The sequence below is a fragment of the Megascapheus bottae genome, chromosome 4 (genome assembly GCF_031878675.1).
Source record: "Megascapheus bottae isolate mThoBot1 chromosome 4, mThoBot2.hap1, whole genome shotgun sequence".
Classification (NCBI taxonomy): domain Eukaryota; kingdom Metazoa; phylum Chordata; class Mammalia; order Rodentia; family Geomyidae; genus Megascapheus; species Megascapheus bottae.
Window position 1 is genome coordinate 39,793,811 of NC_143512.1, and position 23,442 is coordinate 39,817,252.

At 40.1% G+C, this 23,442-nt stretch overlaps 1 protein-coding gene and 1 non-coding gene across 2 annotated transcripts in view; both read left to right on the plus strand.

Annotated features, from left to right (window-relative positions):
- Window positions 1–28: 28 nt before the first annotated feature.
- Window positions 29–23,442, plus strand: part of Dmgdh (dimethylglycine dehydrogenase) — a 64,371-nt gene continuing 40,957 nt past the window's right edge. The window contains exons 1-6 of the mRNA XM_090331734.1: window positions 29–144; window positions 5,439–5,613; window positions 9,708–9,806; window positions 11,357–11,521; window positions 15,716–15,920; window positions 21,665–21,913. Coding sequence (XP_090187860.1) covers window positions 62–144; window positions 5,439–5,613; window positions 9,708–9,806; window positions 11,357–11,521; window positions 15,716–15,920; window positions 21,665–21,913 — 976 coding nt within the window. The 5' untranslated portion in view covers window positions 29–61. The remainder of the gene's footprint in view (window positions 145–5,438; window positions 5,614–9,707; window positions 9,807–11,356; window positions 11,522–15,715; window positions 15,921–21,664; window positions 21,914–23,442) is intronic.
- Window positions 2,069–2,194, plus strand: LOC150064304 (small nucleolar RNA SNORA40). Its single transcript, XR_016535319.1, has one exon. It is a non-coding gene; the product is annotated as a small nucleolar RNA SNORA40 (small nucleolar RNA).

Consider the following 23,442-nt stretch of genomic DNA (forward strand, 5'->3'; position numbering starts at 1 on the left):
CCGGGCATCGCCACGGGCGCCGGCCGGACTCAGGTTCCTCCAGCCCTATCTCAGCCTTGCCATGCTCCGCAGGGGCTTGCAGAGACTAAGGGGGCTCCAGCTGAGCTGCCCCGGGCGCCCGCGCTCAGTGAGCGGCCAGGAAGGGTGAGTGAGGCTTGGGGCCAGCTGCTGCGGGGCTGGCAGCTAGGGGATGGGTCAGTCTTCAGAGTCAGAAGCGCTTCAGTCTCTGGGAAATGGGCTTGGAATTGCTCCCTGAATGATCAGTTCATTACAAAGAGAAACAGTATGGAAAAGTTCCCCCGTGCAACTCTGATTTACTTTCCCTTTATTTTTTTTTAGAGTTATCACTGTCTTGGAGATTGTTTCATTATCAGCAGACATCGATTTCCCTTATTTATTTAGTTTTTAAAATCAGCTACATTGCCGAGCTACATTGCTCACGCCTGTAATCCTAGCTCCTCAGGCTGAGATCTGAGGATCAAGATTCAAAGCCGGTCTGGACATTAAAGACCATGAGACTCTTGTCTCCAATTAACCCCTAGGAAGCGGGAAGTGGCATTGTGGCTCAAGTGGTAGAAGTGCTCAGGGACAGCGCCCAGGCCCAGAGTTCAAGTCCCACACCCGACCAAAAAAGAAAAAACAACCACATAGTTTTTCATCCTGTCAGTATTCACACCATAATTAAATATTTATTAGCATTTAGATCGTTTCCACTCTCCTTTCCTCTCCCTCTTCCACTTCCTTTCTCTCTCCCTTTTCCTCTCCCTCTCCTCCTCCTTCTCTGCTGGTCCCTGGATTTGAACTTGGGGCCTGGGCACTGTCCCTGAGCCCCTTTGAGCGCAAGGGTAGTGCTCTACCAATTGAGCCACAGCACCACTTCTGTTCTGCTTTTTCTGAGTAATTTATTGGAGATAGGAGTCTCATAGACTTTTGTGTTTGGGCTGGCTTGAAATAGTGATCTTCAGATCTCAGCCTCCTGAGTAGCTATATTTACAGGCATGAATCACTGGCCTGGCTTCCAGTTATTTCTTACTGCAAAAATGTGCACAAAAAAACATGTTATGTAGGGGCCAGGAGTTTGGCCTAGTGGTAGAGTGCTTGCCTAGCATGCACGAAGACCTGGGTTCGTTTCCTTGGTACTGCATACATAGAAAAAGCCAAAAATGGTGCTGTGGCTCAAGTGGCAGAGCTCTAGCCTTGAGGAAAAAGCTCAAGGACAGTGCCTAGGCCTTGAGTTCAAGCCCCAGGACTGGCAAAAAATAAATTTATGTATATATCATTGGTCACATTTGGTATTCTACAGTCAGTGTTTAAGTGAACTGATTATTTGGTATAGGATAACATGCATTTGAAAGTTTGAAAAAAAGTAACATTTCCAAAAGATGGTAAATGAGCTTAATTCTTTCTACAAGTGTAGCACTTCCTGAATCTCCATGGCTTCTAGGCTTTGCACATTTTAGTGTGTTTTTAAGTCTGACAGGTGAAAGTGGCTATTCCCATTTTAATGAGCCTATATTTAAATAGAGCAACATGGAGCATCCTTTTGGCTTCCAAGTGTTGACAGATTATTCAGTGTACAAGGAAGGCTTCTGGCTAAGACCCCCTCAATACTGTTACCAGTGACTTCATTATTATTTTGCATATTATGTCCTCAAATTCTGGAATCAAAATATCTACTTTTGAGTTCCATCTCTCCTTCAGTTGAACTGATATTTACTTAGTATCTGTGATGTGCTAGGTGGGTCTGGTACTGGGAATACAATAGTCACCAACTTATAGTTCCGTCTATATTAGTTACACAGAATGTGACCCAATACTTCTGAGTTTCTGTTAAATGGAGATACTCATGTCTGCTTTGCCTAACTCCCAGGGCTGCTGTGAATTGTGAAAAAGAGAATCCATGTGAAAGTGCTTTGCAAACCTCAAAACATCACAACACTTACAATCATAGTGACATGGCATGTAGAACAAAAGGAAACTAGTTTAGTAGCCTTGAGTTGATTTATTTAAAAGTGGTTGGGCAAATCACATACGATATTTAGGACTACTTCAAAATATATTTTACTCTAGCACTTGTATATTTTCATTTAATTTGCAACAAAGGCTTACATACAGGTGCAACCAGTGAGTCTTCTTTTACAACTCAGAGCTAATTGTTGAGTATGAGATTTTGGTCCCTATAAGAAGGAGTATGATTGAGAGGGGATAAGGGGAGAGAAATGGGCACAAAAACATGAGAAGGAGTATCAATGTGTGAGAAGTAATGCACCTACAACCTGGTGAATGTAACTGTAACCCCTCCATACATTACCCCAACAATAAAAAAAAAGGAATATGATTGCTGCAATAGTTGGAAGTGATGGGAGAATTGTTAACTCTTTCATTGGGTTTGAGATTAAAGTTGATGTTAAAACAGCATGCTAATTAAAATGACTTCATTTTGGTTGAATAATTTTTATTGACAATCACAAAACATCAAGTTGTTTGATTTCAGCAAACACTTGGTCAAAGAGATAATATTTCAGGTTCTAATATGGGAAATAGATGGCTGACTTGCATTTTTATTGCTCTTTGTTTTTTCTGGTATGATTCCACTTTATTTGATTTCTTAGTATATTTATGGACACTCTCAACTACTTCAAGAAGGATTTTTTTGGTAGGTTATGGGGCATGAACTCAGGGCCTGGGCACCGTCCCTGAGCCTCTTTGTGCTCAAAGCTAGTGCTCTATCACTTTGAGCTACAGTTCCACTTCCAGTTTTTGAGTGATTAATTGGAGATAAGAGCCTCACAAGGACTTTTCTGCTCAGGGTGGCTTCTATCGTAATCCTCAGATTTCATCTTCATGAATAGTTAGGATTCCAGGTGTGAGCCACTGGTGCCTAGTACTCCAAAAGGATTTCGTATGACTATCCACATATTTTAGAAATATATTGCATAGTTGAGAAGAATACTATGAATAAGACTATGCTGTGGCCCCATTTGGTAGATAGGAGGCTGAGATTCTTTATCTACAATCACCCTAAGATAGCTGATCAGTTAGAGAGGGACTGAGGCTTGAACCCAAGTTACCCAACTTGACATTCTTTATCCTCCTTTCACTTTGACCACTCAACTAATCATACTCTTTCTCTTTTTTTTTTTTTTGCCAGTCCTGGGCTTGAGCTCAGGGCCTGAGCACTGTCCTTGGACTTTCTCAAGGCTAGAGCCTCAGCACCACTTCCAGCTTTTTTTTTTCTATGTATGTGGTACCGAGGAATCGAACCCGGGTCTTCATGCATGCTAGGCAAGCACTTTAACCACTAGGCCAAACTCCTGGCCCATACTCTTTCTTTTAAACACACATAATGCATTTCATTCAAAGTCTGAGATATCTTTCAGCCATTTAAGAATGAATTTCTGAAAAAAAATTTCTGGCTGGGAGTTTGGCCTAGTAGTAGAGTGCTTGCCTAGCATGCACGAAGCTCTAAGTTTGAGCCCTTGGTACCACACACACACAGAAAAAGCCAGAAGTGGTGTCCTGGCTTAAATGGTAAAGCACCAGCCTTGAGAAAGCCCAAGGACAGTGCTCAGGCCTTGAGTTCAAGCCCAAGGACTGGCACACACCCACACAAAAAGAATGAATTTCTATGTACGTTACTGTTTTCTTATGCAGAATACAAAGAGATGATAAATGTAATTTAAAATCCAGGAAAAGCAGCCATGACCCAGTCTTTCATGCATATAATTTTAGCTACCCAGCAGGTGGAAATCTGAGGATAGCAATTCAAAGCCAGTCCAGGTAAGGAAGTCCATGCAACTTTACAATTAACTACAAAAACCTGGAAGTAGAAGTGTGGTTTAAGTGGCAGAGTATCAGACTTAAAGTAAAAAGCCCTGGCCCAGAATTCAAGCCCCAGTACCAGCACAAAAACAAAAAGCAAAAACAAAAACAAAAAATTGTTAAGCAAAAGTCCTGGAATTTACCATACCACTAAAAAATAAAGATATGCTCCAACAATTTTGTAATTATGTATAAAGCATCCATGAATCAACTAAAATAATCCTTTGTTGGCTAAGTCTGGAACAGTTTTGCATTAAAATAAATGATGAGACTAGGCAGGGTGGCTGATACTTGTAATCTCAGCTATGTGGAAGGCAGAGAAAAAGAGGACAATGTTTCAAGGTCACCCGAACAAAAAGATTGGCACCATATCTGCAAAATAAAGAAAAAAGGGCTGGAACGTGGCTCAAGTGGTAGAGTCCCTGACTAGCAAGTGTGAGGACCTGAGTTCAAATGCCATTATGGAAAAGAAAATAAAAGAGAACAAAGAAGAGGCAAATAGCCCAGCTAGGTAGACAATCATGCAAATCCATAAGACAGGGCTAACTACTGAAAACCCAGTAATGATGGGCAAGCTAGGAAGCAGGTGCAAGTGAAGAGAACACTGAAAAGCACCTGGGAGCAACCTGTCCCTCAAGATGATCCAAGATTTATAGGTGCTAAACTTTGTGATGGTTATGGTTTTTCATGGGAAAAAATGGTCACAAATGTATCTTTTATATAATAAAAATATTTATTCATTGAAGCCTTTCATGGAGGAAAATGTAGTAAGGAAGAAGAGAAAGAGAAAAGAGAGAGAGAGAGAGAGAGAGAGAGAGAGAGAGAGAGAGAGAGAGAGAGAGAGAGAGAGAGAGAGAGACTGTTCATTTCTTTAGCTATATGAAGCATCAGTGTCATTATATGAGATGGACCAAGTCCTTGTTTCTTCCTTCATGACCCAGGTTGCTTACTCCGGGATCAGGTGTATAGATAATGAGACAAAAATCATTATCGTTAGAGAAATGGGGATGGGAAAGCATGTTAATCAGAATAAAATTGGGTACAAAATTTTTGATTGTTATTATAAAGGTGATATACAGGGCCAGGAGTTTGGTCTACTGGTATAGTGCTTGCCTACCATGCATGAAACCCTAGATTCGATTCCTTGGTACCACGTACGTAGAAAAAGCCAAAAGTGGTGCTGTGGCTCAAGTGGTAGAACACTAGCCTTGAGAAAGCCCAAGGGCAGTGCTCAGGCCCTGAGTACAAGCCCAGGACTGGCAAAAAAAAAAAAAGTGATGTAGAGAGGAGTTTCAGTTATATAAGTCAGGTAAAGAATACATTTCTTGGAGCCAGGAGCATAGCCTAATGGTAGAGTGCTCCCCTAGCATGCACAAATCCCTGGGTTTGATTCCTTGGTACCACATACACAGAAAAAGTCAGAAGTGGAGCTGTGGCTCAAGTGGCAGAGTGCTAGCCTTGAGCAAAATGTGTCCAAGAATACATTTCTTTTTGACATCCCTTTCCTTCACCACCCACAAATTATGCAGTTCATTTATAACATAACATCTAGTGAGTACCACTGTTGCATTTAAAGTTAGGTAAAATTACCACTTTCAAAATTTGTTTTCTTCCAGAGAGGAAAAGCTCTCTTCACCTACTGAAACAAAGTGGAAAGACAAGGCAGAAACTGTGATAATTGGAGGTGGCTGTGTGGGAGTGAGTCTGGCCTATCATCTGGCCAAAGCAGGCATGAAAGATGTGGTCCTGTTGGAGAAATCAGAGCTCACAGCTGGATCCACATGGCATGCAGTAAGTAAAACCTCCAAACTGTTCTGTGCCCCAAACCAGGCACCATTCACAACTTCCAGGGCCAGCTTGTATTTCTCTATGGCTCTCGAGGACAGTAGGCTGCTTCAGTACAGCTCAGGAAAGACTCTACAATCAGCCTGGCATGTTCTAGTGGAGACAGCCAAGAATGGAGCACATTGCCCTGGAGCCATGCTCCTGGAGCTCACAGAGCCCAGGGCTGTGGCAGGGAGAAATCAGCCCCATGCAGCAAAGAGTAAGAGGTGCAGAAGGACAGTGTGTGAGGTGGAGGCAGGCTCCTTCTCAGAGGTGGCAGTAAGCAGAGTCCAGGAAGCACTGAGCAAGGAGCAAAGGAGCTGTGAGGTTATCTTGCAGAGGGAAATCAAAGCCAGCAGAAACAGATTTGAGAAGGATGGCTGACAATTCTCCACACCAAGATTGTTGAGAAGGGTACCCTGTTTATCTTAGAATGACTTATTTGTTCATTTACATACTGATTTAATGTTTTAGAATAGCTTACAGGATTCCCTGGGATTTGGTTTCTTAAATATCCCCAATATACCCTGAATCTCAAGTCCTTTAAAAAAAAATACCAGGTTTAGAGATATTTAGGTGTCAGTTTCTTGATCAAAATTAACTATGCAAAATAGTTTTCCCTTAAGCACAGGAAATGCAAGAAAAGTAATGTCTTCTAATTTGTCACAAACATTTATGGGCAAGAGAACATGGAACACTAAAGTCTAGTGGCCCCAGAAACCTTCATATAAGGTTGGAACTTTTAGGTACCAAGTGAGCATGGCCTTGTTCTTCTAAGTCCATGAATAATGGGAGGGCTCAGGGATCTCCTTCCATGTCACAGCCATTAAAACCAGCCTCAAGTACAGCAAAGCTAGAATCAGGCCATCACACTGTTGGATTTCAATTGTATTCTGGTGTATGCAGTTGAACAATAAAGCATTTGAATCATCTAATTCTCCATAGAGTATGATTAATAAGCTTAATATTCAAAGACTTTTCTACACAGTAAATAACAGGAAATTTATTTAAAATATTTCATTCATTCCAAGTTGTTTTGCCTGCTTTATAACTTCAAGTAACATGTTAATTTATATTTGCATATCACAAGTAAACAAAGAAACATACATAATTTAGTGATTACTGTCAAAGCTTGAGTGGCTTTGGAACTACTGAGAAAGGATGGGTTAGGGCTTTCTGAGGCAGGTTCCTGGACATTGGGAGGACTGTTAGGAGAGCACCATTAGAACGACTACTAGTACCTCTAAACACCATCCATTGCATTGTATTTAGTGTTTAGCTGTGCTGTATTTAATTTAATGACTTTTTTTTTTTTTTAGTTGTGGGGCTTGAACTCTGGGCACTGTTCCTGAGCTCTTCAGCTCAAACCTAGTACTCTACCACTTGAACCACAGTGCCACTTCCAATTTTCTGGTGGTTAATTGGAGATAAGAGTCTCAGGGTCATTTGTGCCTGGGCTGGCTTTGAATTTTGATCCTCAGATCTCAGACTCCTGAGTAGCTAGAATTATAGAATTATAGGTGTGAGCCACCGGTGCCTGGCTAATTTGATGACTCTTTAACTCCAGCATTCCTTCTTCATTCATGCTAAAAGGATTCATTAAGTTTTGACTTAGTCAAAGGTTTATAATCCATTTATATCAGCTATCTGTCATCTATCTATCTATCTATCTATCTATCTATCTATCTGACAGTCTACCATTTGACATTCTACCACTTGAGCCACATCTCCAGGCCATCTTTTTGCTTCTTAATTGAAGATGGATTCTTGTAGACTTTTCCTGTGTGGGTTCACCTCACAATGCCGTTCTCTAGGTTTCAGCTTCCTGAATCCTGCATCTGATTGGGCTAAATATTTTCAGAAATGAATTTGTGTGATTCCTTCAGATGAAAGATCATTAAGTCCTAGTTTGAGGAGTGGGGAAGAAGAGAATATGTGGGATAGGTAAATCTAGAAGGATAATGGAACTTTCTGGTGATTTGCCTGTACCTGAGTTACATGGATGAGAGGTACATATGGTGATCAGAACCTCACATTAATACTTGTGAATATCTATTTCATCAACTGACAGGGTATATACTGAAGGCGAAATTGGGATCTGGAAAGCCAAGGGCCTGTTATTAAACCAAAAACATCCATGTGCATACAGAGTTGTAAAAATGTAATGTAGAAGGAGACTGGGTACTTGACCATCAATCAGCCTGACTTGGCAGTTCCAAACTTTTCTACTCTGTGTTATGCTGCTATCCCCAAACTAGTAAACTAAGTTAGGAGTTTTGTTTTTGTATGTGAGAAACAGTGGTGCAAATGTCCAGATACTTGAACAAATATAGAAGCTCTGAAATTCTGGCACATAAAGGATGAATAGTAAATTTAATGGGAATGATGTCAAGTTTTGTAGAAACATAATGCCCAACACTATTACAGAAGAATATTCTTAAGTAGATTTTATTTATTTATTTAGTGTGTCATGGAGCTTGAACTCTGGGGCTGGGTGCTGTCCCTGAGCTTTTCAGCTCAAAGCTACTACCCTACCCTACCCTTGAGCCAAGCCCCACTTCCCATTTTCTAGAAGTTAATTGGAGATAAGAGTCTCGGGTCCTTTTGTGCCTAGGCTGGCTTCAAATCTTGATCCTCAGATCTCAGCCTCCTGAGTAGCTGTGAGCTAGGTGGCTCACAAGCATGAGCCACCGTGCCCGGTGTAGATTTTATTTTCAACAGATTTTTCTCTGAGGACAAATTAGCTGCAAAATGAGGTTCTAGATACTGAATTAAGAGAACTTGCTTCATATAATTGCCTAGATTTTTTTTGAATACTACAATTGCCACAATTGAAAGAAAAAAGTCTTGGCATAACTAATACTTAGAAATCTTTTCCAGAGGGTAATTAATCCATATTTATTCAACAAATATTTGTGGGGTGCCACTATTGCATATGGAGCTGATTTAGCTTCCACAAAAGTCTATTCAACCTATTCAGCAGGTTCTGATTCCAAAAAGTTTTCTAGGTCTTAAAATGGGCAATTTCAGGAAAGGACAAGAGGACTGCTGTTCAAGGGAAAGATGGGGGGGCCACAACCATGGTTCGATGGCTGCAGCCCATGATATATGTCTTTATCAGATTCTTCCTAACACAAACTGGACATTGCTAATCTAAAAATCTGAGCTCCAAAATGAGAAAGCTTTTGAACTCTGACATGATACCAAAGGTAGAAAAATCCTACTCCTGGCATCCAGTGGTCTAGTGTATACCGATTTTGTTTCATGCACAACCTGATTTAAAATATTATAGACTATCCAGTGGCCTGAAACTGGCCTGTAATCCTAGCCACTCAGGCTGAGATCTGAGGATCACAATTTGAGGCCAGCCCGGCAGGAATATCTCCAATAAATTCTTCAGAAAAAGCTGGAAGTAGCACTATGGCTCAAAGAATAGAGCATGAGCCTTGGGCAAAAAGACGTGTGGGGGCCATTACCCTGGCTGAGTTCAATCCCCAGGACCAAAAAAGAAAGAAAGAAATAGAAAAAGAAAACCACACACAAAAAGCACAAACAAACAAACAAAACCAACAGCGTGAAGGTTCAGATGTGTATCCAGTACATATGAAACATAAATGAATTTCTTTTTTCATCGACTTGGGTCCCATCCCTAAAGTTCTTCATTATGTAGGCATATGCAAATATTCCAATCTACCCCAAATTCAGAGGCCAAAACATTTATAGTAACAAGCATTTCAGATAAAGGATATTCAACTATAGAAGACATCCCTAAATCTACCACCAAACTCATCCTATTTCTGAATCTCCAGGCAGCCCTTTCCCTAATAATTTTCAGGTGCTTCATGCACATGTCTGTGCCTCTGTTCATATTCTGTGTATCTTGCCATGAACCTTATGCTCTGCAGAACTCAAGCTGTTACTGAAATGGCCTCTCCCCAAGGATTGGCTAGTGCTTCTCTGTTTCTTAGCAACCTTAAATTGTTGCTTAGAAGATAAATGATCAACATGTTAAGAATATTATTTTTTATATGTACATGTTTTCTTTTTTCTCTATCTTTAAGGCAGGTTTAACCACCTACTTTCATCCTGGAATAAACTTGAAGAAAATACATTATTATAGCATCAAACTTTATGAGAAATTGGAGGAAGAAACTGGACAGGTAAGCGAATTTATCTTAGAATTGTCTGAAATAGCTAAGCTGTCTGATGGTTTTGACATGTTGTCCTGAGTGTCCTGGGACTGATGCTATGTGTACTATTAATTGTGGGAGGGTACTAGAGTGAAAGCTTTTTGCTTTAAAATCTGCTTTAAAATCAACCTAATTTCAAGTGTACTACCCATGTTATTAATTAGTTTTTGGTATTTTCGATGAAGAATGAATAAAAAGCAGCTTTAAAAATGTCTTTAGTCAGTTATTTTATCTGTAAGCCAACAACTTAGAGCCTATAAGTAATTGGATTTCATAGGATCTGACAATAGAGTGCCAGATTGAAATTCAGCTTTGAAAAAGTACTCCACGCAAAACTTCCACTTCTATTTTCATCCTTTCTCATATTGACTTATACTTGTAAAATGAAGTGACAGGCAAAGTGGCCATAGGCTCAAGCTGAAGACTACTTAAATTTTCTTGCTGTTCTTGTTGATAAAAATTTCGCTTTCCACATTTGGTAGGATGAAGGTCCATGGCCTGAGGTGTGAGATGTCCATTGGCCAACCTCTGCCTGCCTTTCCCATATTTTCTCTTGCCACATGTCTCTGTTCATATGCTTACTACTTGGATGTGCCTAGCTCTCTCAATCCACTGTTTCTTCAATTTCGTTGCTGTCCAGTTTTTGTTGTTGTTTTCCTTTGCTTCCTTAGTGTGAAATGACAATCCCTTCCTCTTCCCCAAGCTGGGAAGCACATCTCTGGGTTTTCACAGTGTTTGTGCAAACATTTCTCTGATCTGACCCAGAGAACTATTGTGATTGTTTCTTGACTGGTTGGTCTTCCTGGCAGAGCTTGAGACCAGGGCTGTGTGTTTTTACCTTTTAGCCAGGTCCTTGGCAAATGGAAGAACTTTAAGAAATGGCAAATGCATGTTTAATTCAATTCATAATCACAACTGCAAAATTTTGATTCTTCATAATCTCTCTTTCAGTCCCCCCCTCTCTCTCTGCCAATATCAAGATTTGAATTTTGGACCTTGTACTTGCTCAGCTTGCTTGCTGGTATTCTACCACTTGAGCCTCACCTCCAGTCTAGCTTTTTGCTGGATATTTTGAGATGGAGTCTCACAGACTTTTCTGTCTGAGATGGCTTTGAATTATTGCAGATTTCAGCCTCATAAGTAGTTAGGGTTACAGGTATAAGCTTTGGTGCCTGGCTTGTCATTTTCTTTTCATAAGATCTTTCAATGTACACATTACCACTTACTTTTCCAGGTTATTATAATGGTGTATTGAGCTGTATTGTCTTTACTCATACACTGATACCTCCATGTAGGCAAGGTCTTTGCCTTTCTTGTTCAGTATCTCTGGGGCTTAGAGTATTGTTTGGCTCAGAGGAGCATTTAGTAAACAGTTGTTGGATGGGTGTCTTTTTTGTAAGACACAGATATTTCATGCACTTACCCTTTCAGAACATAGTAAATTACTTTCCTTGTATACTGCATTGGAGAGTACAAAATAATAACTTACTTATGAGATTTCATTGGAATTATTGTCATAGGCGGTGGGATTCCATCAGCCAGGCAGTATCAGAATCGCTACAACTCCTTTAAGGGTAGATGAATTTAAATATCAGATGACACGGACTGGCTGGCATGAAACCGAGCAGTACATCATTGAGCCTGAACAAATCCAGAAGTTGTTCCCTTTGCTCAACATGAATAAGGTATTTATCTGAAAGTCATTTTCAACGTGTGTGTGTGTGTGTGTGTGTGTGTGTGTGTGTGTGTGTGTGTGTGTGTGTATGTGATGGGGCTTGAACTCTGGGCCTGGGTGCTGTACCTGAGCTCTTCAGGTCAAGGCTACTGCCTTATCCCTGAGCCTGGGCATTGTCCCTGAGCCCTTCAACTCAAGGCTACCGCCCCACCCTTGAGCCACAGCCTCACTCCCTATTTTCTAGTGATTAATTTGAGATAAGAGTGCCCAGGCTGTCTTTGAACCATAATCCTCAGATCTCAGCCTCCCAAGTAGTTAGGATTACACACGTGAGCCACAGCACCCACATCATTTTCAATATTTTTTTGGCCAGTCCCGGGCTTGGGCTCAGGGCTTTTTTCTATGTATGTGGTACCTAGGAATCGAACCTGGGTCTTCATGCATGCTAGGCAAGCATTCTACCACTAGACCAAACTCTGGGCCCCATTTTCAACATTTTCTAGCATGAATTAAAGTTAGAACAAAGATATTTTAAGAAGTGAATTAAAAGTAGAAATACTTGGGCTGGGAGTTTGGCCTAGTGGTAGAGTGCCTGGCTAACGTGCATGAACACCTGGATTCGATTCCTCAGTACCACATGCATAGAAAAAGCTGGAGGTGGTGCTGTGGGTTCAAGTAGTAGAGCTCTAGCCTTGAGGAAAGCCTTAAGACAATGCTCAGGCCCTGAATTCAAGCCCCAGGACTGGCAGGAAAAAGAAAAAGTAGAAATACTTTATACCCACATTTTGAGGGGGAAAAATAGATGGGGTTGTTTTGGGTAAATCACAAGATGAGCTATTAAATTTGCTAAATTAAAAGATGGGAAAGTGATTTAATACCTTAATTTTCTGCTAAAAATGATTATTGTATTGTGTGTGTGCCAGTCCTGAGACTTGAACTTGGGGTCTGGGTGCTGTGCTTTAGCTTTTTTGCTAAACGCTTACATTTAACCACTTGAGCAGCAGCATCACTTCTGTGTTTTTTGTTTTGGTGATGGTGGATTGGAGATAAAAGTCTTACACACTTTTCTGCTCAGGCTGGCATGGACCATGATTCCCAGACTGCTGAGTAGTTAGGATGGCAAGTATGAGCCACAGCACCGAGCTAAGCATAACTTTCTATTATTATATGTTCCATACATCAACCTATTTGAAAACTTGAGGGAAAAACATAACCTGACATGATCATTCTAGGAATGTGGTTATAGTTTTAAAGAAATCAACTTAAGACATCCTATGTCATATTGTTCTTTATCATCTACTCATAGCATAACGTCTTGCCTTACAGACTTTGTGCTAGGGATAGATCTATATTGATAACCATCCACTACATGGTATGTAGGTGATTTTTCCCTACTAGTTAGTCATCTTTTCTGAATATCAATAACACTGACCAAAATGACAGAACACATTTATATACCAAGGACCAAGTTAAGCCCTTCATATGTGAAATTCCATTTAAGTGGCACAATAGTATTATAAGGTAGTTGTTACTATTAAACACAGGAAACTGAAGCATAGACAGATAATTTACATTGAGAATCCAAGTTGCTTGTCTAGAAAGGCCTGGAACAAGAATTTGAACTCATCCCCCTGACTACACTGTATTGTGTGGATGTCCTGGGTACCCCAGGTGGGCTGTTAGGCAAAGCAGATGCTGTTTCCTTGCTAGTGGTGACTGCAAGAGCCCCATCTCCCCCGTTTGTGTCATTACTATAGTTACTGGCATGTTTGCCCTCTGAATCTTTACAGGGTTTAGGCATTCCCTTTATAGTTTTGCATGGCAACAAAGTGATAGCAGATTGGTTGCAAGGTGTATTTTCTGCATTGAAACTCCATGTCTGCTATTGGTAAGGATATGTGTGTATCTCTTTTGTTGTTGGTCCTGGCATGTGTGGCTAGATATTTTCAAGGTGTCAGACAATGGAAATACAGAGTGTAAGGTGTTCTCAGGATCTGGGCAGGGTACTATAGCAAACAGATATACAATCATTCCAGTCAGGTCATAGCCATTGCAAAACACCAGTGTGACACTTGGAATGGCAATTTTACTAAAACCAAAAGTTCCTTGAACTTGAATGAGAAAGTAAAAGGGCTGCATTAGTAGTCAAAAATTTCCTACGGAGCTAGGCACTGGTGGCCCGTGCTTGTAATCCTAGTTACTCAGGAGATCAGGGTCTGTGGATCGCAGTTTGAAGCCAGCCCAAGCAAGAAAATCCATGAGACTCTTAATAAACTACTCAGAAAAAGCTGGAAGTGGCTTTCAAGTGGTAGAACACTTGCCTTGAGCACAAATAAGCTCAGGGACAGAGCCCAGATCCTGAGTTTAAGCCCCAGACTGGCAAAAAAAAAACAAACCCTAAAACAAAAACTTCCTACAGGGTGAATATGATGATCAAAGTAAATTCTATGCATGTGTAAACATGTCATCCTAAAGCCTCTTATTTTGTTGTTGAATTAATATACATTAAAGCCAGACAAATACTTCCCACAAAGAAAAGTTTGGATCCAGATGGTTTCACATTTGAAGAATTAACACTAATCCTTCACAAAACCTTCCAAAATTAGAAAAGAAATGTGTTCTATGAAACCACATGACTCTGACATGAAAAACAAAGACATCACAAGAATGGTGTGCCTCTTAGGAATAAGATATGCAAAAATCCTCCAGCACACACTAGCTAAATGAATTAGCCACATACCAAAATGTTCTTCAATCTGACCCAGTAGCAGGTATCCCAGAAAGGCAGGATTATTTTACCATATGGAAATCAAGCCTAATAACATCATAGTAATTGAATTGAGGACAAATATCATACAGTCATTTCAGTAGATGCAGAGAAATTAGTTCACAAAATATTTCATGAAAGCTCCTTGTTCTATTTGATGCTGAGAAGAATTTTGTTGACTAGATGAGACCTAATTATAATATTTTCAAGTCTATCAGTTCATTTCATCTTAGTTTTTTACTCTTTGTTTCCAACAAGTAACTAATTGGAAAATATAAATTTTCAAGACAGATACACACGTGAATTTATTAGTAGTACTGAACAATTAAATATAAATTATAGTGGATTTTGTCAGGATTAGATAGGACTTTAACTGTCAGAAACCAATTTAGTAATGATCTAACAAGATACAAGTTTCTCTCTCACTGAAGCATTTCAGGCCTTGAATGGTGATTCTTTTTCATGAAGACTTCAGGAAACCACCCACCATCTAGATCCTTGTTCTGTCATTTTCGGAGTGTGACACTTGTATTATAATCCCAAGATGGAGCTAGAGTTCCAGACATTATGTCTGCATTCCAGATGAAGATATGTTTCCCTCATACTAATGTGACATTGGAGATAGGGCAAAAAAAGAAATTGTGCTAGATGTCTTTTTAAGACTATTTGTAGAAGCTGCTATATGACACTTTCATTTGCCTTTCAGTTGGCCAGAGCTTAGTAGTGTTTTTAGCTACAAGCTAGAACTAATAGCTTCCAGGAAGGCCGGAAACTGTATTCACTTGTTCTTAGTGGCCATGTGTCCAAATGAACAGAACATTTGAGTAGTACTGCTATGAGAGAAAAGAAGAAAGGATGTTAGAGACAATTGCAAGCCTCTTTTCCATATTTTTTCTTTGTGTGTGTGTGTGTGTGTGTGTGCTGGTGCTAGGCTTTAACTCAGGGCCTGGGTTCTATCTCAGCTTTTTCACTCAGGCCTGGGTACTTTATCACTTGAGGATTTCATGGAATTTCCTTCCTGGGCTGGCTTTGAACTGCCATCTTCAGATCTCAGTTCCTGAATAGGTAGGATAGGCAGGCATAAGTCAGTCACTTGTGGCTGGCTTATTGACTCACTGATATGTACTTTCTACCCTGGTTCTGGAGTTTGAACTCATGAATTCATATTTGCAAGGAAAGTACCACTGGAGCCATGCCTCCTGTCTTTTAGCTTTTACTTTATTTTTCAGATAGTCTCACATCAACTTCATTGGAGTTAACCTTGTGCCACTATCCTCCCACCCCTGCCTCTGTCCAAAGTAGCTAAGACATAAGCATGTCCCACCAGCCTCCACATGTACTCTTAAAGCCCAGTCTTGTCAGATATTTGCTACAGAACATATTTAGACAGAGTCATAAGTATATATGTATTTAAACACTTATTCTTTCATAATTCAGATTTTAGCTGGACTGTATACTCCTGGAGATGGTCACATTGATCCTTATTCTCTAACCATGGCCCTGGCTGCTGGAGCTAGGAAATATGGTGCCATGTTAAAGTATCCTGCACCAGTGACTTCCCTGAAACCCAGGCCAGATGGAACATGGGATGTGGGAACACCACAGGGATCTATAAGAGCAAATCGAATTGTGAATGCTGCAGGTAAGCACCATTTCCTTCTGAAACACCACAGTGTTTATGGTAAACTGGGGATGAACTCTGGGGCCTCAAGCTTGCTAGGCAGGCACTCTATCACTTACTTGAGCCTTGCCTTTGGCTTTCAGGTTTAACTCCATTACTTTGCCCTTTGTGTGAGTCCATGCTGTCTTTGAGATACCACTCCATCTGAGAAACTGTATATTAAATTCTACTGCTTGATTTGCAAAACATCCTCTGAGAAACACTATTACAAAGTCATTTCTATAGGAGATTGTAGTGAATATATTCTTTTTTTTTTTTGTCAGTCGTAGGACTTGAACTCTGGGTCTGCGTGCTATCCCTGAGCTCTTCAGCTCAAAGCTACTGTCCTACACCTTGAGCCACAGCACTACTTCCAGTTTTCTAGTGGTTAATTGGAGATAAGATTCTCCTGGACTTAGTGCTCGGGCTGGCTTTGAACTGCAGTCCTCAGACCTCAGCCTCCTGAGTAACTAGGATTGCAGGTATGAGCCAGGGCACCCAGCTGTTGTGAATATATTCTTGGTCAAACAAACCTAAGGAAGTTTTTAATGCTCATAACTCTTGCTGTGCAATACTTGAATTTGGTTTTAGCAGCCACCTTTCAAAATTAACTTCATTTTTTCCCTCTCTCAGGTACAGCACATGGACCCTGGAAGGTGCTGTTTTGATGTAAACTTTTGTTCTGTGTGATGGTAGCCTCTTTTGACCCCATTTCCAATTTTCCTCTTAAACCTGAGATAACCCTGCAAATTTCACCTAGGAATTTTATTTCATTAATATGGTAAACCAGAAATGTGTCTGTTATGCTACATCAAAAAGAATTGCTGGATTTGATGAAAACATCATTGTTGTCAGACAAAACATCTGAACTTGTTCATAAAACTTGACTCTTGCTGGATTCAGTGACTCACGCCTGTAATCCTAGCTACTCAGGAGGCTGAGATCTGAGGATCACAGTTCAAAACCAGTGCTGGGCACTAAAGAATCTAAAGTACGGGAGACTCCTATCTCCAATTAATAACTAGAAAATGGGAAGTGGGGCTGTGGCTCAGGGGTAGGGTGGTAGCCTTGAGCTGAAGAGCTCAGAGACAGCGCCCAAGCCCAGAGTTCAAGCCCCATGACCCACCCTCTCCCCCACACAAAACAAAAAACAAAAACAAAAAACAAACACATAAAAAAACCTTGACTTTATTTTAAGCTCATTTCTACCAATCAGTCTTATTTAAAATGGAAGTCATTTCCAGTGGTCATTTTTTCATATATTTTTATTGTAATTAATAGAAGGGTTACATTATATTCGCCAGATAGAAGGTGCATTAATTCACATACATTGGTACCCTTTCTCATATGTTGGTCCTCGTTTCCCCCCCCCCATCCCCACTCCTCATCTTGTTTTCCCCCCTTCCCTATCCAATTTCAAATAACCAAATACAAATACATCCAATATATCAGATAACAAAGAGAGATACTGTAACAATATGAGATAACCAGGGGACAGCAAAAGAGATGAGAGATAACATAGTACATTAAGGACAACAATCACTCATTATATGGCTTTTGTTTCTATATCCTAGAGGTCCTTTCATTTAGCTTCACACTGTGTGGCCTTATGTATCTAGGTTTTGCTTTATTGCAAATCTCTGCTATGAGAGCCCAATGTTTCTACTGATTATGACAAATGAGGGAAACCATTGAGCCTATGTTCCTTTGAGTCTGGCTTACTTCACTTAATATGATTTTTTCTAAGTCTTTCCATTTCCTAACAAATGGGACGATGTCATTCTTTCTGACAGCAGCATAGAATTCCATTGTGTACAAATACCACATCTTGTTGATCCACTCATCAACTGAGGACATCTGGGTTGGTTCCATATCTTTGCTACAGTAAATAGTGCTGCAATGAACATCGTTGTGCTAGTGGATTTAGTATGTCCTTGTTTCTGGACAATTGGGTAAATGCCAAATAGTGGAATTGCATAGAGGAGCTCTATGTTTATTCTTTTTTTTTTTTTATTTAGGTAGTCATTTTGTTTTATTTTATTTTATTTTTGCCAGTCCTGGGCTTGAGCTCAGGGCCTGAACACTGTCCTTGGACTTCCTCAAGGATAGAACTCTACCACTTGAGCCTCAGCACCATTTCTGGCATTTTTCTATATATGTGGTATGGAGGAATCGAACCTGGGTCCTCGTGCATGCTAGGCAAGCACTCTACCACTAGGCCAAACTCCCGGTCCTCTCTATGTTTATTCTTTTTTTTTTTTCTATGTTTATTCTTTTGAGGCACTGCCATACTGCTTTCCATAGTGGTTGAACGAGTTTGCACTCCCACCAACAGTGTAGTAGTGATCCCTCTTGGCCGCATCCCTTCCAGCATCTGTTGTTATTAGTTTTCCTGATCCTGGCCATTCTAACTGGAGTGAGGTGGAATCTTAGAGTTGTTTTAATTTGCATTTCTTTTATGACCAGAGATGTTGAACATTTCTTCATGTGTCTATAGGCCATTTTTATTTCTTCTTCAGAGAAGACTCTCTTTAAGTCTTTGGCCCATCTTTTAATGGGATGGTTGTTTCTTTGGAGATTAGTTTTGGAGTGATTCAATTTTTTGAGTTGTTGATGTATTTTAGATATGAGGCCTTTGTCCATTGTATGGTTGGTGAAGATCTTCTCCCATTCTGTAGGCTTCCTAATTAATTTACTAGGTCATTTTTATTGGCTCTTCAGTTGCTTTTCAGGTGCTCATGGGCATTTTCCCGTACTTGTCTCTTTGCTTTGAATTTAATGGGAAAGTATAATCTTAGCTAGCTTTAGGCTAATTTGACTATCTTTTGGAGGAGAGAATGACTTAAGTCACACAGTAAAGAGTAAAGAGATATTGAGCTTGCTGTGGAGTTTGTCGTAATATACACATTTGAGACTTATGCAAACATTTCCGTTTTATTTCAGTGATGAAGTACATTAATAACCAATTAGACTCAGAAATTGGTAAATATGTTTGAACAGGATAGAAATTTGTTTTTCTCAATTTATGTTCTTAATTGAAACAAGTATATTGAAGATCCTGTAGTAGTTGGAATTGCTAAAGTAAATATTTTTGACTACTTATATTTAAACTGCTCTAGTGAATATAACTAGAGTATGTGGTTTTACTATATTTTCCTACAAAGTCCTAACCTAAGCAATGCATATCTTTCTACATCAAAAAATAAATTCTTTCATGTTGAAAAGAGACATATGGCTCTGATGATTGTAGATTGGATTTCTTGTTTACAAATGGGTAGGCATTTCTGAGATTGTTATAAGAGCTTGACCAAGTTAACTGTAGGCCAATAACAAAGCAGCAGAATGCAGGGTATGGTTTAGATGTTCACATAGAAACAAACTTAGACTCATAAAAGAATATAACCTAAATTCCCAGACTGACTCATTTAAGTTTTGGTTAGCCTCAACTTCATGATAGAGGGCTCTTGATTTTATATCAAAAGGAAGATGAGGAAGAGAAAGAAGAAAAGGAAAAAGAGGAGGAGGAAGAGCTGTGTGGTGCCTGTGGAGACTAAGATCTAGAGGATCTCAGGGCCAGTCAGGAAAGGAAAATCTTTTAGACCCCATCCTCTAAAATAACCAGCAAGTAGTTGGGCTGAGGTATGGCTCAAGTGGCAGAAAGAGAGAGTTAACCAGACAGGCTCAAGGTCCTGCCTGAGTCTAAACCCTAATACTGACAAAAAGATGAGAAGATGGCACATAGACAATTATGCAGAATTAATCAATCCCCTAACCTTGCTTTTTTATCATTTTAGATTCTAAAATTTCTTCAGACCAGGGAAGGTGTCTTGGAGTCCTTAAAGTCTTTGTACAGCATAGAATCACTGAAATATGGTGATTACAGTATGTCTAACTTGGTTGCTTTTCTGAACCAATACCCATATCTGAGTACTGAAGTGCCAGTGTGAGAAATAATCAAGGGTCTTCTAGCCACAAGTTTCCCACCCAGTTCAGTTTTGGGGAAATGATATAAAATGAGAAAGATATTGTTTTGGAAACTGCCCACTTACTGGGAGTGCTCTCTCCCCTTGTGGTTCCTCTAGTGTTTTTGTCTTTGTGTGTTGCTTTTATTTTTTTTTTAGTGTTTTTTTTTTTTTTTTTGCCAGTTCTGTGGCTTGAATTCAGGATCTGGGCACTATCCTTGGACACTTTTTGTTCAAGGCTAGCCCTCTGCCACTTGAACCAAAGCACTACTTCTGGCTTTTTCTGTGTATGTGGTACTGAAGAATTGAACCCAGGGCTTCCTGCATGCAAGGCAAGCACTCTACCACTAGGCTCTGCTCCCAGCCTCTTTTTTTTCTTCTTTCAAATAATTTTCCATTCCTTCTGTTTATGTACTTGTACTGGAGCTTGAAATCAGGACCTGGATACTGTTAATTAGCTTTTCACTCAAGATTAAGGCTCTAACACTTGAGCTACACCTTTTTCTCTGTTTTTTTTGTGGTTTATTTGAGATAGAAGATCTCACAGAGATGCGAGCCTCTTCTGTGATCCACAGTTCTCATGTCTCTGTCTCCTGAGTTGCTAGGATTACTGGTGTGTTCCTCTGGCACCTGATTTCTTCTCTGCTCATCTTCCTTACTTACAGGGAAAATGCCTGGTTTTGTTTTTATTTTTGGTTTTTGTTGTTGTTGTTTTTGTTTTGTTTGGGGGGTTGTAGGTCTTGGGGATTGAATTCAGGGCTTGGGCACTGTCTCTGTACTTTAATTTTTCCTCAAGGATAATGCTCTACCGTTTGAGTCACCCCTTCACTTTAGGCCTTTTTACCCCCTCTTTTCCTTCTGATTAATTGGATATGAGTCTCACATACTTCCTGACTTCAATCCTCAATTCTCAGCTTCCTGAGTAGCTAGCCTTACAGGCATGAGCCACCATTGCCTGGCCAGGAAAAACTGCTTTTTAGGAATGAAGTTTCTTTTTTTTTTTTTTTTTTGCCAGTCCTGGGCTTGAGCTCAGGGCCTGAGCACTGTCCTTGGATTTTCTCAAGGCTAGAGCTCTACCACTTGAGCCTCAGCACCACTTCTGGCTTTTTTCTATGTATGTGGTACCGAGGAATTGAACCCGGGTCTTCATGCATGCTAGGCAAGCACTTTAACCACTAGACCAAACTCCCGGCCTGGAATGAAGTTTCTTTATGTTACAGACATCTTCAGAACTCTGGACAATGGGTCCAGAAATGGGTGGCACATAGTTGTAATCTCAGCTACTTAGAAGGCAGGCAATAAGGAAGATGGCAATTTGAGGCCCACCTGGGCAAAGTAATTAGCAAGGCCTCATCTCAACAATAAGTTGGACATTGTATGAAATTAATTCCAGTTACTTTAAAAAGGCAAGGTAGAAGGATTAAGATCCTAGACTGGCCATGAGCAAAATATCTAAGATACTGTCTGAAAAATAACTAAAATGTTCTGGGGGCTATGGTTCAAGTGATTGGGTTTGCACAGGATATATAAAGTTCTCAATTTGATTTCTAGCATTGCAATGAGCTTTCTTATATTGTTCTTTGAACTTTACAAATAGTACTTAAGTCTTCTAGATGTTTTTAAGTACAAATTTCCTATCAGTGTCATATGAGGTACTTTTACAGATGTGGTGACATTTTCAAATGATTCTCTCTCTCTCTCTCTCTCTCTCTCTCTCTCTCTATATATATATATATATATATATATATATGTATATTCCTTAAGGCTTTTGGGCCCGTGAGGTAGGTAAACTTATTGGACTTGAACATCCTCTCATCCCTGTTCAACATCAATATGTCATTACATCAACTATACCTGAAGTGAAAGCTTTGAAGCAAGAGCTCCCTGTGATCCGAGATCTGGAAGGATCCTATTACATGCGGCAGGAGAGAGATGGCCTTTTATTTGGTCCATATGAAAGTCAGGAGAAAATGAAAATTCAGGACTCTTGGGTCACCAGCGGAGTCCCTCCAGGTGGGTTCAGCAAATCATATCATGTATACATGTGACACATGTATTCATTGTCTTCATAGCTAGGGACCTGGTGTAGATTAAGACAGGACCATGGTCCTATATCATCAGACATTTGGGACAGTACAGCGGCGGGGCTTGAGGTGCAACTGGCAGTGGAGAAGCTGAAGAAATCTGTTGGAGCTGTTTTGAAAGGTCATTTTTACATGCCCATACCCACCATCTATTTCTCCATTTTGTTTTTCTTGATCTGCTCACTGTCTGCTTGGTCCAGTTTCAAGAGTTGAACAAAGCTGCTATTGTGCTTTCACAGTTGGTACCACATAGGCAGCAGAGGCAGGGTATCTGTCCTCTAAGAAGGGAAGCCTAGCAGTCTCTAAAGAGCAAAGCAGGTTCATACTACAAACCAAGTATGTCCAAGGGACATAAATGAGAAAGGTTCAGGGCTGGATCCTGGAACAGGTGTAGTATAATTTATTTCTCAAGTTCTGTAAGGGAAATGGGCTAGGTTTTGTTTTTCAGGAAACATTTGCACAAAAGCAGATTAAGAATTGGATTGCCTGAGGAAGCACCTTTGGTTCTAATCTGTAAATCTAGCTGAAAGTTCAGCAGGATACGTAAGTATTAGGGGGAATACAAGAATAGAAGAAATTATACTTTCTAGAATTATTCTTTAATAAGCAACTTAGGATGGGAAATGAATCCCTCTCTTCCCATGTAACAGAAAGTGGCTATAGAGTTTGGATTTTGCTCAGTGGGCTGTGCACTTTCTGGTCCTGAGAGGAATTGCTGCTGACCTCAGAGTGAGAAAGCCTCACTCTCTTCTTCATGCCACATCCTTTCTTCCAAATAAATGCTGAATAAATATTTAAATAAGTACCAGCTGAAGAAAGAGCCAGATTTCATGAGTAAAAGTTCCATGTGACTAAAAGCAATTGAATAGCCAAGCCTGCCATGCTACTGCCTTGACATCCAATGCCTCGGGGCAGCTGGCCAGTAGCTTTGTGAGGAAATCATCAGAATGGACAGAGAGCTGTTGTTCTTGTTTTCCAGTACTAGGGATTGAACTAAGGGCCTTGAGCCTGCTAGGTAGATTCTCTACTACCTGAGTCACACTGCACACTGTACTTCAAGCTCTCTTTTACATCAGCTGTTTTTCAGGTAGGGTGTCCAGTCTTTGCCTGGGACAATCTCAGAGTGTGATCCTTCTACCTATGCCTCCTGGATATCTGTTTTACAGATGCATACCACCATGCCTGGGCCTGGCAGACTGTGGACAGTGGCCCACTTTTCTCAATGTGACATTATAAACTAATATTTGCTCTTACCTGGCTGGATAAACCAGGCTCTTATGGTTAAGTGAAGGCTAAAAATCTCTCTTGACAAAATTATTGTTTTTTAATGTGGATGGGTTACATATTGGCAACAATATATAAAAATTTAAATTTCATTAATACAAAAGATTATTTTGCTTCAAAAATGATATAATTCTCAGTAACAGACTAGGTTTTAACAAAGGAGGAGAGAGGGGG